This window comes from Anarhichas minor, unplaced genomic scaffold (genome assembly GCF_050575085.1).
Source record: "Anarhichas minor isolate MPS153535 unplaced genomic scaffold, ASM5057508v1 ptg000035l, whole genome shotgun sequence".
In the NCBI taxonomy this organism is placed as follows: Eukaryota; Metazoa; Chordata; class Actinopteri; order Perciformes; family Anarhichadidae; genus Anarhichas; species Anarhichas minor.
Window position 1 is genome coordinate 695,871 of NW_027466481.1, and position 14,227 is coordinate 710,097.

A 14,227-nucleotide genomic window follows, 5' to 3' on the forward strand; every position below is an offset into this window, starting at 1 on the left:
CATTATGGCTATAGGCCGAGGATTATTTAGTCAATAAACCGTTTTATTAATAATAGGTCAGAATAATGTGAAAACGTTTAAAAATATTTTGTTTTGTCTGACCAAAAGTCCAAAACCCAATAAGTTTACTCATGTATGTCAAAGAGAACCATCACATCCTCAGGAACCTCTGGAACTATGTAGAAATGGCATTTTGCTGTTATTTAAAAACATAACTAAAACGATTATTTGAATATCAAAATAGTTGCAGACTCATTTTTCAGTGATGCATCGATTCATCGGATCATTGCAGCTCTGCATTATTGCGTACTGTTCAATATTTGTTGGGTTTATGTATGGATTTGGGCTGACTGGTGCTGTGAAAAACAAATCAACAGATATAGAGCACTTACCGGGGTACAGTGTATTTGACCATGTTTTACTTGAGAGAACTAATGCATAGACCAATTTTACACAGCATACAACAACATGAGTCAGTTCAAAATCATGTTTATAAGCAAGTCTCATAGATTTAAGGAAAAGTAATAAAGTATCAAAGCTAATGAAACTCTGTTAAATGTATTTTTGAGTTATTAAACTGGGCCCAGTGTCTCCATGGACCCCCAAACAGAACAATAGGCTTTATATACTCAGTGTGTCTTCTTTTGTCTCTCTGATCAGCTCCATTGCTTGCTGTGTTGTACCACTGTATTTGTGTACTGTACTAGGCTGCTGCGACACGCGCTGCAGTGAGATATTTGTCATACCACTTGTTTTACCAGCTGGGCTTTGCTTTGCTCATTAATTAACCTGTGGCTCGACGTTACCTGTTTTGAGGCTTGGGGGCCGCATACGTCATCGCAGCGGCACAACTAATAACCGACGGCGGAGCGGACCAATCACAGTCGACCTCAGTGACAGATGTCCATCAGCTGTTGACCAGTAGGAGGCGAGCCAGGGGCGGGACAAAAGAAACTGACGTTACGTCGCAGCCTCGGTAATGGCAAGTGACAGAGGGCGAGACAGACGAGGCGAAACTTTTTCAGCTACCAGTTGCCGTTGGATGTTTTTATGCTTGATAACGAGCAGCAGTGTCACATTCTTTTGACATTTGACATTATTATTTTTTAGCGTTACTAGTCGTTTGAGTGAGACTTTACCGTCTTCCGCGTGAGGCTAACTAACGTTAACGTACGCACACGAAGTAGTAGTTGAAATACACCATTAAGTTTTGTGTTCCGACTTCGAGTTAAATACGTAGAGAGACGCCGAAGAAGAGAAGCTATGACCAACCGAGAAGACGAGTATGACTATCTTTTTAAAGGTGAGTAGCTGTTTGTGTTCTAAGCTAGTTAGCTCAACTTCGACACCAAGCCGTTCACCTGCGAGTCATTTGATGCCGACTTGTTAAAGGTGTTGAGCCGCGTGCCTAACGACAAGGTGTCGCGCGACATTGAAGACAAAGGCACCTGCTGTTCGCAGCAACTATTACTGAAGACGTATTCTTTCGACATAGGCGCTACAGCTCATAAAGGCAGTTTATAAGTACTCTTTATGTTTAAAGCAGCATCTGCAGTAGAGTCGTCATCTTGCAGGCCGATGATGCAATCATGTTTTTGGGGGATGCGATGTTGATCAATAGGGGGGGGGGGGTCATAATATGTGGCAGGTCAACAAATCCAAACAACCTCCATCCATACCTGGAGAATACATGGAGTTTGGGTTCTTTAGTTTTGTACCTGAGGACTCTGGTGTACCTGCAGTTTGAATCTACTTTGGCAAAAAAACATCTCTTCTTTTGTCACTAACATCCAATTGTTCCACCACCTTAACTTTAATAGTTAACATTTCTCAATATATGGTCCAGCAAACATCATAAGCCTCATTCATAGACATCAATATATACTAATAATGTATACTGGGGGCGGAGAGTGATTGTTCCTTTAATGGCTACCTGGTACAAAAAAAAGTAGTTCATAGTTGAATCTTGTCACAAGCGAAGCGGAAATGAAGTGCTCATGGTCTGTTCAATTATAGAACACCAAACAAGCATGTGTTGTCAAACTGGAAATACCTGCATGAAGTGTGTGTGTGGCGTGTGTGTGTGTGGCCACAGTGTCCCTGAGCATAGAGAAGATGAGATTTACGTACTTACTCACTCACTCTCTCTCGGATAAAGTGACATGAGTCTTGGTGACCAAATGGCAAATTTGTCTGAATCATGTGCAGCGGCCGGTGCAAGGACACTGATAAGGTATCGGCGGCCTTCTCCGTCGTCTGCTCGAACCAGGAAAGAGCTCAACCTTATTGTCATGACTCTCCTTTTGTTCCTACAACCTCCTTTTGTGCCTTGCTGTTAGAAAGCCCGAGTCAAGTTGGGTGAGGCGTCAGTGAGTCACATAAACCCGACTGATGGAGAGACATCAGTGCAGGTAGTCATCCTGCTGAAGCATACCTGTCTCATGTTCATTTCAGTGATGTCTATGAGCCTTAATATTGGGTATTTGTTGTAAAAACGATTCATACAAACTGCTTCAATTCAGTTTTTTTCTCACAAAGCATCTTTTTGGATTTAAAGGCACATTTCACTGCCCAACTGATTATATTATGTTAAGGCCATCTGCTTATTTTAGTGGATATACAATATGTATATTTTAAATGTTTTAAATCTAAAAGGGTCTCTTGACAATTGCCAGCATTATGCACGGATTTAATTCCACATCAATGGAGAGGATGTGATGGTTATCTGTTATTCCATTCAAAGGGATTCAGGAGATATCAATGAATCTGACTGAACAGACCGAGACACTGACTCAGATTCTCAGTATTACTTAGTTCCATTCTTTATTTTTCTGCCATACCTCCGGACAGTCACAGGCTGGACCAGATCCCTGGGTGCAGTGTTGTGTAATGTAATAGAGAGGTGTCATATGTCTTTTTACCTGAAGAATGCAAACCCAACAATAGTGAATGGGCGTGTAATGCAGCCATGATATTAGTCGTCTCGTGGCAGAGCACTTTGACATGATTGCATGATGGTTTTTGTCCTCCACCCAAGATCTTTTGTCTTTGGCGATATGGAGAATGACAATGTTACCCTTTTTATCAGGCATGTAGGAGAGCCACACTGCTGGTATGTGAGGTCCTCACAGGTGCCCCATATTTGTATTATTTCAAAGTCTAAATAAGTCAGAACGGGTTTCTACTTGTGCCTGTTACACCATACTGTAGTACCACAGACACATTTTGATACACAGTTTCCCTTTAGAATGAGCAGTATTGCTTAAACACAAGTGTAGGCACGGTCGGTTTGTTAATGCAGTTTCAACATTCCATAACAAGTTCCTATTTCATAATAGCAGGGTGGTGTGCCGGTGGTGCGCTGGTGTGGTTGGTCCCTTTTGACACACTGACTCACCTGACAATTGTGGAAGTAGTTTTCTGATAAACACTCGCCCTAATAACGCCTTTTTAAGTACTTTTTAAGAGGGCGTCCAGTGGAGGAAACACAGCATCTAAGCTCCTGTTTTTATTGTCGTGATTACACACTAAGCATTAAAGGAATAGCTCCACATTGTAAATATAGTCATTTACCGCTCTCACGCCATGTCAGTAAAAACCCTGCTGATGTTTGTAACCCAAGGCGAGGCCTTTTTTTTTACAAGTGTAGCTTATGTTAGATTTAATAGATTTGTGTGCTTTGTTTGGGAAGTGTGAATGGTGGCCCCAAAGCTAAAGTAATTTGGAGGAAGTGCTTGGCATTTGCACAAACTTCAGCAGAGTTTCGGCTCCATAGCGAGTGCTCAGTTTAAGGCGTTGATGTCTGAACATTTTAGATTTATTTTAGATTATAAGTCTTTAAAACAGAAGGAGAACAAATCTATTTAAGTTACCATGTGGTATGATCTGTCTCAGTTCTCTTGATGATTTAAAAACATTAAATGTATTTACAGTCAAATGCTGTTATGGCTGAAGTACATTTGGCAGGTGAAACTGCAGTGAATCACTGGTTTCACCTGCTCTCAGTCTGCGGGTGTTTCCTGAAAAGATCAGATGGTTCCAGTATTTTGTATGCTCAGTGGGCGTGCCCGGAGTTTCTGCTCCACTTCGGCTGGGAGCCACACACATGCGTCATTGATGGAGCAGCGCAACTAATAATACTGATAGTCAAATTTGATTTAGAAAAAAGTCAACCCATCTTGTTCTGTGTAACTTCTTCTAGAGTCTACAATAAACCTTATAACTGATGATGGTTGTTCCAAATCCCCCTTTTCTTTCCCCTGCAGTGGTGCTGATTGGAGATTCGGGTGTCGGGAAAAGTAACCTGCTGTCCCGCTTCACCCGAAATGAGTTCAACCTGGAGAGCAAGAGCACCATCGGGGTGGAGTTCGCCACACGCAGCATCCAGGTAGAGGGCAAGACCGTCAAGGCTCAGATCTGGGACACAGCTGGTCAGGAGCGATACCGAGCCATCACTTCTGCGTGAGTACAGTAATCATTGAAGCCTTTTGCTCAAGCTCCATTACGCTGTTATGGTCACTTCCACACATAGGCAGTGATAATAAACCACTTCACGCAAGTACATGCTCTCTTGAAGAAAATAATGGGTCTTTTAATTATGTCCAGCGTACATGCAGACACACAGCTCCACATGCAGCGGCTCAAATAAGCATGTTGATATAGATACTAAGCACAGGAACCTATAAGGGCCTCTTCTGCTTCCTCATGCATGTGCATTGGGACATTTTTTTAATTTTTTCACAGTCTCATGACGTTTCACTGCATTATGAACGTCTGGGGTTGTAGGTTAAGGGTTGTAAACGTCCAACCAAGAGTCATCTTACCTCCACGAATTCAGTTTAGAATCATCATTCCTAAAATAGTTAGAAGGATCTCTGAAGTGATTAATACTACAAAATGCAGCCTTTTGCCTCAGGGCAGGAAGCGTTTCGTTAATCACAGCTTCTTCCTCGTCTCTCGATCAAGTTCCCGTCCCAACATTTGTCTTTTTTAGTAGTCTGCCTCAATGGCGTAACCAACCCTGAGGCATTGCCATGTGCTGTATAAAGCCCCCCCCCCCCCCCCCCCCCCACAGGCATTGAGGAAGCAGATTTTAGAGCCAGTCTTCAATTAAAAATAAGTAATGTCAGCCAATGTTCACTTGTCTTATGAGCTTTGTCTGCAGTGTGTTTTTTTGGTGTTTTATTTCTGGTGTTTCTCAGCTTCAAAGCTGGCCGAGCCCATGTGACACACCCGCCAAGAATCCTGAAATCAACAGGCTGCGGCAAGAACGAGTTTTCTGCTCTTCATTTATTTCATGTCCGCCTCCTCTTGTGTTGTCCAGGTACTACCGCGGAGCAGTCGGAGCCCTCTTGGTTTACGACATCGCCAAGCACTTGACTTACGAAAATGCTGAGCGCTGGCTGAAGGAGCTGCAGGACCACGCAGACAGCAACATAGTCATCATGCTAGTGGGCAACAAAAGTGATCTACGCCACCTCAGGGCGGTGCCAACGGACGAGGCCAAGGCCTTGGCAGGTATTGTCCCTGTGATGGCATTGTGTGTGTGTGTGTGTGTGTGTGTGTGTGTGTGAGCACAGACAGATAATCACCAGGTTAAAGTTATGATAATGAGCCTAGATGGACTGAGCTGAACCCTAGCTGCTTTAATTACTCTTAAGTGTTTATAACATACGTGTTGTGCGCTCATTACCACTGGGAACACCTATGTTAGAAATGTTTGCACAACGTACGGCATTTTACCCCGAATGTCCTTGACTGCGAGTATATAAAAGCAAGCACAGCTCGAGGTCAAAAGTACTTTAGATTTAGATTAATTCAACTTCCGTTTATCTCGCCCCTCTGAGAATCTCAAGGCTGTGTTTCAGAGCAGGTCTGTTTGTTACGGTCAGCCTTGCGGTACAATTGTGTCACCCTTTTGACTCTCGCACACTGTTATTTTAGATTAGTTGGACCACGTGTTTTCTCCTGACCTTGAGTTTATTGGCTCGGGTCCGAGTCGGCGTTGTACCTCTTTTGACTGTTAAATCACTCTCGGTAGGACGCCCTGTTGATTCGTATTGGAGTGAAAAGAATAATTTTCGTTGCTGGTTAAATACTGTCGGTGCCTCTCGGTGCGTTCTGAATTTACTGATTTGTTTTTCTGTTCCACAAACGTAATTTATGAAGCCTAGTTTACATAAAGACCGCGGTGGTGGACACGTCCATGCAAAGTGTGTCGTAAGGCCACGAGTGAAGTGAACAGCGACAGTGGACCAGTCTGATGTCTCACCCACGCCACTGTGAGGACATGATCCCTCCATGTAGGATGGTGATAACTGTTCTCCTTTATACTTGGATATCACAATGTACAGATAGCCAAGAAATGAGACATGTTTCTTAGTTCCATGACGTATATTTTAGTTTTCTGGTTGTTGATCAGATCAAGTAAGCATAAAAAAAACATAGTTTATTACTTTTTGATAGGAATCTGTCCTTCACTGTTTATTATAGACCTTTTTAATGGAAGACGTTTTGACATTTTTCACGTTAAGAAACGATAATGATATGAATGATAAAATGAATGATGGCTGAATTCCATCAAGCTGCTTAGGTTTCAAGGTCCTGGCTCATTAGGACACATGAGGAAAATAGTTACAATAATAGAGTAAACCATTAATTCCTTATTTGAATGCGATTGATCGTGCCTTAGTCGATATGTACACTATGTAATACAGCAGCATAACCTTTTTTAATAGCAGTTGTATCCCAACAGACTTTGCTTACAAAGCATTTGCATTATATTCTTTATTCTGTCTTTGTGAGTAACGTCATTGTATTTGATCACGTTGTAAATAAACAGCAGACCAGTGAGCTGTCACACAACCCATTAGATCTCTCTATAAGTACAAAGCAGTTCACTGTGAGCGATCAAACAGGAAGCAGCTGAAATGACTCCGCTTCTAGGGGGAACCCTGGAGTGAGTGCATTATGTAGAAGAAATCAATCCCTGGATCAGTGCAGTGGTAATGCCAGTACAACACACCTCAGCTCAGAGGAGTTATGAAAGTTAAACATAAAGCACATTTTGTGCGTGTGTGTGTTACAGAGAAGCACGGCTTGTCCTTCCTGGAGACGTCAGCGTTGGACTCGTCTAATGTGGAGCTGGCTTTCCAGACTATTCTTACAGGTGGGTTTCACATTTGTGTTCATTTCTTCATTCATGTTTAAATCAAATTAGATGGAATGAATGTGCATTTGATCCTGAAGCTATATATATATATATATATATATATATATATATATATACATACACACACACACTGTATATTGATTTGGCTGAAAGTGTTACATTTCCAGTGATGGTTTACATAACCACACTCATCCTCTGCCACTAGATGGCAGCAAAATCCATCTCATCAGTTTTCCATGCCCATCACTGGTGGGCAGTCTGTGGTAAGAACACCACCCGACTATGTTCTACGGAAGAAATATGATGGTTTGGCTCAATGAAAGAGCACTCAGCCAACCGGCACTAGTGAGAGCTGCTGTGATGTTTGACAATCACTGACGAACCGCTAATGGTCTCCGTTTGTGGTCACACATCCACACTGACCCACTGTACCAGATGCTTCTGTTCAAGAAAGGCATTCTGATACTGGTTCACGCTCACAGATATGTTTAACCAAGCAAATGTCTATGAACAGAGTCCCCTTAGAGGAATGTAGACGCACTAACAAGTGCATTAGATTTTAAAGATTTGGTACAATGGAGGAGAAACCAGCAGTTGATGTGACTGAGTCCACCCCTGGAGAGCATAAAGGAGCAGTCCAACAGCGAGTGGTGCTTCCACTTCAACTGCTCCAGTCAGTCTGCGCCACTTACTGTTCATATCCTTCTTGTTCAGTTCCCAGACGCCTCAGCTTGAGCCGTTTGAGACGTTCTGCCCACACCGCGGCTTTATCAGCAATTTCTAATTCATAAAAACATCAAACCGACAAGCCTCCATTCAGCTAACGTAGCTAATTAGCTCGTTAAGGGAGGAGAAGAGAGGAAGTTAGCCGTACATTAGCGGGCCAGTTGGAGCTGAACTTTAGAAGATGTCGCGTGTGTGGAGATATCAGCAGCAGACAGATCGTAGGTCAGAGAGTCCTCGTGGATTGTGTGGGCGTGGCAGCTCGTGCTGTGTAGGATCTGTAGTAATGAGTCATGGTTTCTCCACCTGACGGGTCATGTCACAGCCAGCCTGGAGTTCTGTTTCTAAATCAGCAGTCTTTATTTCAGGACTGTTATGGTCCACATCTGGCTGTAGTTTAGAGTTAAAGCTGCGGTATGTAACAGTGGGGCTGTGTATCGTTTACACAAGTACATTACCAGTACTCTTAAAGTTATGGTATGAAGTACTCTACTAGTATGGGTATCACTTTATTTCCTACTTCATTCGATGCCCATCATGTGAATCGAAGCTCTCTGTTGCGTAAAATGAAACGACTACACATTTATTTTCAACAGGCGTGTAGTAAAGCCAGACTTTCAAACGTTTTGGTGGCATCTCGGCACGCTGAACTTCCAACTACGTCAAAGACAGCGCGCTCGAGCCTGTACGGTTGCAGCGGTAGGTAGTGGCCGCTTGTGGTGATTGGCTGCTTGCAAAACCAGACAAATGGTTGTTTCGATACCACCTGGTTCTGGGTCCTTTCAGTCCACACCTAAAGGTATCAAGTACCGATACCCAGTGTTACTGTCGCAGTAAGTCAGAGGGGGGTCTGCACTAGTCCTGCTGTCCTCTCTCAGGCATATAGACATCACGGCCACATCAAATGCCGGACGCAGGAAGAAGAAGAAGAAGAACAGATTTTGCAGCTTTCTCAGTCGATACAGCGCACACTGAGGAATTTATCGCATCAATCGACTGTATTGACCACCAACACTAATTAGACGTCCACATAAAAGGTGGAGAATTTCCCCTTTTTGTAAGGTCACCTGTGTGTTTGAACAGCTCCTGTCTGCTAAATATGTGACTTTATTGTGTTTTCTTCCCAGCACAAGAAAGCAGGGTCACAGAAGCAAGTCCCTCGATGTATAATATTTGTATTAACATTTTTAATTTAAACTGTATTGCATATTGCAGCATTGGGGAGTGCCGGAAATGAGACGCGGTACTGCCACATGACATAACGATGCCAGTTTAGGAAGGAAAGAATCCTTCACTGCTGCCAGGAGTCTGGATAGAACAGTTGTTGTTCAGTTCCGCCATGCTGTTTGTCCTTATCACAATATGTCCCACTGTTGGCTGGATTTCTAGGCATCTACACATAACTCATTCCCTTTCACCCTTCTCTCCATCACAGCCATCTACAACATCGTGTCACAGAGGCAGATGTCAGGGCGAAGTGACTCAGACTTCTCGCCGGCTTCCAACGTAGTGCCCATCACGGTGGAGCCCACCCAAAACTCAGCCAGTAAGGGTGTCTGCTGCCAGAGCAACTGAGGCCTCAGCGCTGACCACCTCCTTCACCTCCAGGCAATCGGAGAAACAACCAGATAGACAAACAGAGACAGACAGGTGGACAGGGAGAATGGAGAGACAGGTAGAGATTACCATTTCACATGAGGACAGTTGTGCTGGGGCTGATTTGCTTATTGTCTTCTGAAGACGACTTAATACATTCTGAAGAGGGGGACCAGTAAAGGAGGGGTAGAGGAGAAGTTTAGACGGGGGTGAGGGTGGGGTTAGTATCGATGGAAGGAAAACGGGTGAGATGCAGCGTATCCAGTGCATTCAGCCTTTGATCACAACTGATTCACAATCTGACAAATGTAACGCATTATGAGGTCCCTTTTGTATCTCATCACGACTTCTGTCTTTCAAAACTGTCCTCCCTTTTATCGCCGCAGTCATTCCCATTTTGCTTAAATGTATAATATTTAGAAAACATAACGTCCCTTACAATATTTATTGAACACTCGATTAAGGTCGTCTCTGGCCAAACCATTTTGCAATTTAACACTATTTGGTTTTGATTTTCCACACTGATCGCTTTGCTTTTTGATGCCCACAATCATATCTCAACTAATGCAGGAACAAGGGTTTCAAGTCTTTTCTTTTGCCGAAATGCAAATGCTGGAATTTGGTTAAAGTTGGTTGATTGAAGTTGTGTTCCACTCAGTGGAACAACATCCCTCTCTACCAGTGACATGTAGTTTCCTTTTTAAATGCTTTTGATCTTTGTTTGGAAGGCTTTCCTGCGCTGTGCACTCTGTACGCTACAGATGAGTCACGCTCTTGCGGCGATCCCGTCTCGTTGAGAGTTAACGCTGTGCAAAGCTTGCATCACTAGTGAGCGGGTTAACCCGCCTCACAGTGGCTCTCCTGGTACCCGTCTCACCCCTACCCCTGAACCTTTGGGTGCAGTGGGAGAGATCAGGGGAATTGGTTTAAATGCATTGGCAACCCTGTGTTGCTGCTGCAGCAGCTTCTGCTGCCTGCTTGCTGGAATAGATGGATGGATAATGTTTCAGGGGATGAGTTAGTGAGGGCACTCAGCCCTGCCCTGCTACTGTGGTCTCTGATGTACCCGAGATGGCTTGTTTTACTGTAAGTGAAATCCTCCACTGCCTGCTACCTACTGCTCTCTGTCTCTCTCCACACTGTATGTAACTGGAACAGGACTCTGCCTTCGGGGATCTCCCCGAGGTCTGCCCTCACTCTCACTTGTCTGTATTTCCTGTGGAGGGGGGGGGGGGGCGGGGGGTTGTATTCGGGAGCCAGGATTTGGGTTTGTTAGGATCTAATAGTTTAATAGATGGAGGAAAGGGATGGTAGTGTTAGGAGGGGCTTAATTAAATCCAAAGGTTACGCACAGATGTTTATCCTGGTTACGCGTTTCCACACAAACACTAACTTCTGTTGACTTCACAGGTCTTAAACTGGGTGGTGTAGGTTAAGGCTTTTAAACATTTATTCTAATATATGTATATTTGGACTGCATATGTATAAATAAATCTCCTTTGTTATAGCCTGCCTCTTCTCATGTCTCTCTTAAGATGTTGTGAAACAATAAAGGCTGCAAGTAGCTGTTCTTTTCATTAATGAATCTGGTGGAGGGCACAATGAATGTATTATATAATTCTTAATGTCCACTATTATTTAATAACTGAATCTTTGCTGTAAAATTATTGTTCCTCTGATCATTGGGATTAAAATATGAAGTCAATTAAGCCATAAAAGCTCCCCTTTGGAGGAAAAAATGCAACCGTTTCAATTGGAGATCATTTCATTTTTGTTTTATTAAAAACATTTACAATACATCTTGAATCTTGGAAAAATAACAAAGAACCAGAACTAACATGGCGCAGATACAATAATAATAATAAAAATGTCCCCAAAAAATGTAATTCACAAAAAAAAAACATGTGCTATAACAAATAAACCTGCAATATCGCACGCCTTGTAATGGCACGGCATACTGTAACAGAGTTCAAAGATTTCTTTTTTTAAATTTTTTATTTCCATCCATCAAAGTTGACGGGTCAGCCACCGAGGGCCACACTGGCATCCCTCTTTCACTGTTCACAGAGAAACCAGAAACTAATGCCGGCTGGTGCCGGCCCAAAAACTAATGCACTACGACCGCTATTAGACCGGTATGAAACACCTCTACACTGTGCTGCAACATCTGGAAACGCTACCAAAGACAAACCGTCAGACTGTATTGACCCCTTTGGAAATAAAAGTTGCGAGTTTCACCAGCGAGCGCCACTTCAGTCTCCGTCCTTTACACGCAGCAGAAAATGTGCCGTTGGGAGTGCCGTTAAGTTTTTTTTTTTTTTCTGACCTTGATCAACTCAACAAACCCGAGAAACATCAAGTAAAACCCATATGAGGTGCGAGCAGTCTTTCATCAATAAACCGGGAACTTGGAATACAAAATCCAACTTTGATGTGGGGACTGAAGTGGACTCTTGGTCTGGCTCCAAACTCATGTCAACTTTCCAAAGAGACTCCCAACTATGAAAATCTACAGAGGAGAAACGGCCCAGGAGCAACACCGGCCCTGCACCGCTTCTCCCGTCTAAGTGACCATACAACACACATGCAAGCTAGTACGGTAATGAACCTGTTTTGTGTATACGAGTGCATCTAGTTACATAGATCTACTACACGGCGCGCTGTTGTCCCCTCCTAGATGCCTCCACTCCGTTTTGCACACTTCACCCAATTAGCACATTAGGGGAAAGTCTCTCATGAAGGCTCCGTCGCTATTGATCACAAACTGTCAGAGTAGTAGATGTAGAAAATGTATGAATGAAAAGTGTGTACAAGTTGTGTGCGGGGGCCCCCCCCGCCCCTGGCTGGCGAGAGAGGGGCCGCGGCTGCCTCATTCATTCCAAGCAGTCGTAACATGTTTTTATAGGTTTTGATAAGTAGAAAGCGAGTTTAGATTACAGAGGAAATGAGTTATGCGTTTCAGTCAGTAACATGGGGTTAGTTGAGGGGAGAGGGGGAGGAAGGGGTTACAGCACTGCACAAAGAATGCTGATGCTGGAAAAATATATAATCGAGGCACAAAATTGATGCTCTGTGACTAAAATATCTCCAAATTCTAAAAAATATTATATTATTTTCTGTAATTATTCCATTGTGAATGCACTGATGTTGAAGGAGTGCACGCCTGAAGTTAAAATTTCAGCCATGGGGAACTCTCTCTCTCTCCGTTCACTCCATGTAGCAAACGGAGGAGTCGAGCGTCCATAACTTTCATAAATAAAACTTCTAAACTTCTGTTCTCATTTGACTTATTAGTAGAAACTGACCTCCCTGTGTTTAGAAATATATTAACTTCTTGTCATTTTTAATTAAAAAACAAAATGTCTCGAGGTTACTCATAAATATCTTGCTTCATTTTTTATTTTTTTTGCTTTTCATAAATAACATCCAGATACTGACTTTAGTTTTGTTTCCTCTGCTTTCTATGAAATAATAACCCATGTTAGCAAAATAGATCTGAGAAACTGTAATATGTTTTTTTGTTTTTGTTTTTATTCATTTTAAGTTACTTTCTATAAATGTATGTGGAAGAACTCAAATATAGTCTACGTTGAAAACCTGTCGCATAATTCTTTCCAAACAAAAACTTAAAGCTCACTTGTAAATTGACAAACAATAAGCATAAGGAGTGCATTAAGTCGAGTGGTCGTTTTTGTGTTTTTGTGTTTTTTCTTTACATTCAAATGCATTTCTTTCTCGATGTGGATTTCGACAGGTTGGTACAATTGCTTTAAGTGCATCCATTGAAAATAAGGATTTCCTATCACTCCTTAAAAGGGATTCTACATAAATGCATAAAGACCTTTTTCATATCAAGAGAAGAAAAACATCAACAGTTTCTACCATTACTATAATAGTAAGCTTAATACAATATTGTAAATAATACTAACAAGAACTTAATGAATCCAATGTCACTGTGAGTCGCCCCGTCGCTGCTGCGCTCAACTCAAACGTTTCATTCTGGGTGAGTTGGACAAATGAAACTTACACCGTAGCATATTCTTAAGAATCATAATTAAACTTTATGTATCACTTAGTTAAACTACACGGTAAATATATGATTTTTTTAAACCGATGTTCACTTTAAGGTCTTAAAGCTTTTTTTTTTATAAACTTCAGGTATCAGGCGGATGAGTTCTTTAAGCGATCTTAACTGTTTTTTTCTGATAAATCTTACCTACTGTACTATATTTCACTAACATGCAGTTAAACGTAAGCATACAGTCAACGGCTCCTTCAGACCTAAACCCAGTGTTGCTCAGTTCACCGTCACACTGTCACCTTGTTTACATCCGACCCGGTACCGTCTTAGAAATGAGGAATCCAGCCGGAATGTTCACTGGCTTGTCATTGTCAGCACAATTACTTCTCAGTCTAGTTTGTTTTTTAATTCACGTGGGCAGTCCCTTTTTATCTGAACTTCTCCAGAAGTTTCTTTTAGAAAGATGAAGTTTTTCTCCCATCAACCTAACCCCATGACAATGAAAAAAGAAAAAAAAAAACACGACTCAAAAGGGCCGTGTAAGTGCCAGGATGTGCTTTAAGCCGATCTCTTTGGGGAGAAGTAAGTCTGTTACCGGCGCCTCTGTGGTATTAAACTAATCTTACAACACTGAAACATGATATGCCTTCATCTCACAGATATCGATCGGTGGCCTCGAAGACTTTTGGGTAAACCAAGTTGATCTTTTTGTTATG

At 42.4% G+C, this 14,227-nt stretch overlaps 1 protein-coding gene across 1 annotated transcript; it reads left to right on the plus strand.

The window, feature by feature from the left end:
- The first annotated feature begins 967 nt into the window (after window positions 1-967).
- On the plus strand, window positions 968-11,056 carry rab11al (RAB11a, member RAS oncogene family, like). Its single transcript, XM_076106698.1, has 5 exons — window positions 968-1,303; window positions 4,266-4,461; window positions 5,324-5,517; window positions 7,088-7,168; window positions 9,330-11,056. The coding sequence occupies exons 1-5, from the start codon at window positions 1,264-1,266 to the stop codon at window positions 9,467-9,469; spliced, it is 651 nt and encodes a 216-aa protein (XP_075962813.1). The 5' UTR covers window positions 968-1,263; the 3' UTR covers window positions 9,470-11,056.
- Window positions 11,057-14,227: the final 3,171 nt, after the last annotated feature.

What these genes read in the sequence shown, in the direction of transcription:
- rab11al (XM_076106698.1), top strand. Translation starts at nt 1,264, where the DNA reads ATGACCAACCGAGAAGACGAGTATGACTATCTTTTTAAAG. An exon ending in TACCGAGCCATCACTTCTGC is followed by an intron (nt 4,462 to 5,323) that starts GTGAGTACAGTA and finishes TGTGTTGTCCAG; the next exon opens with GTACTACCGCGGAGCAGTCG. An exon ending in CGAGGCCAAGGCCTTGGCAG is followed by an intron (nt 5,518 to 7,087) that starts GTATTGTCCCTG and finishes TGTGTGTTACAG; the next exon opens with AGAAGCACGGCTTGTCCTTC.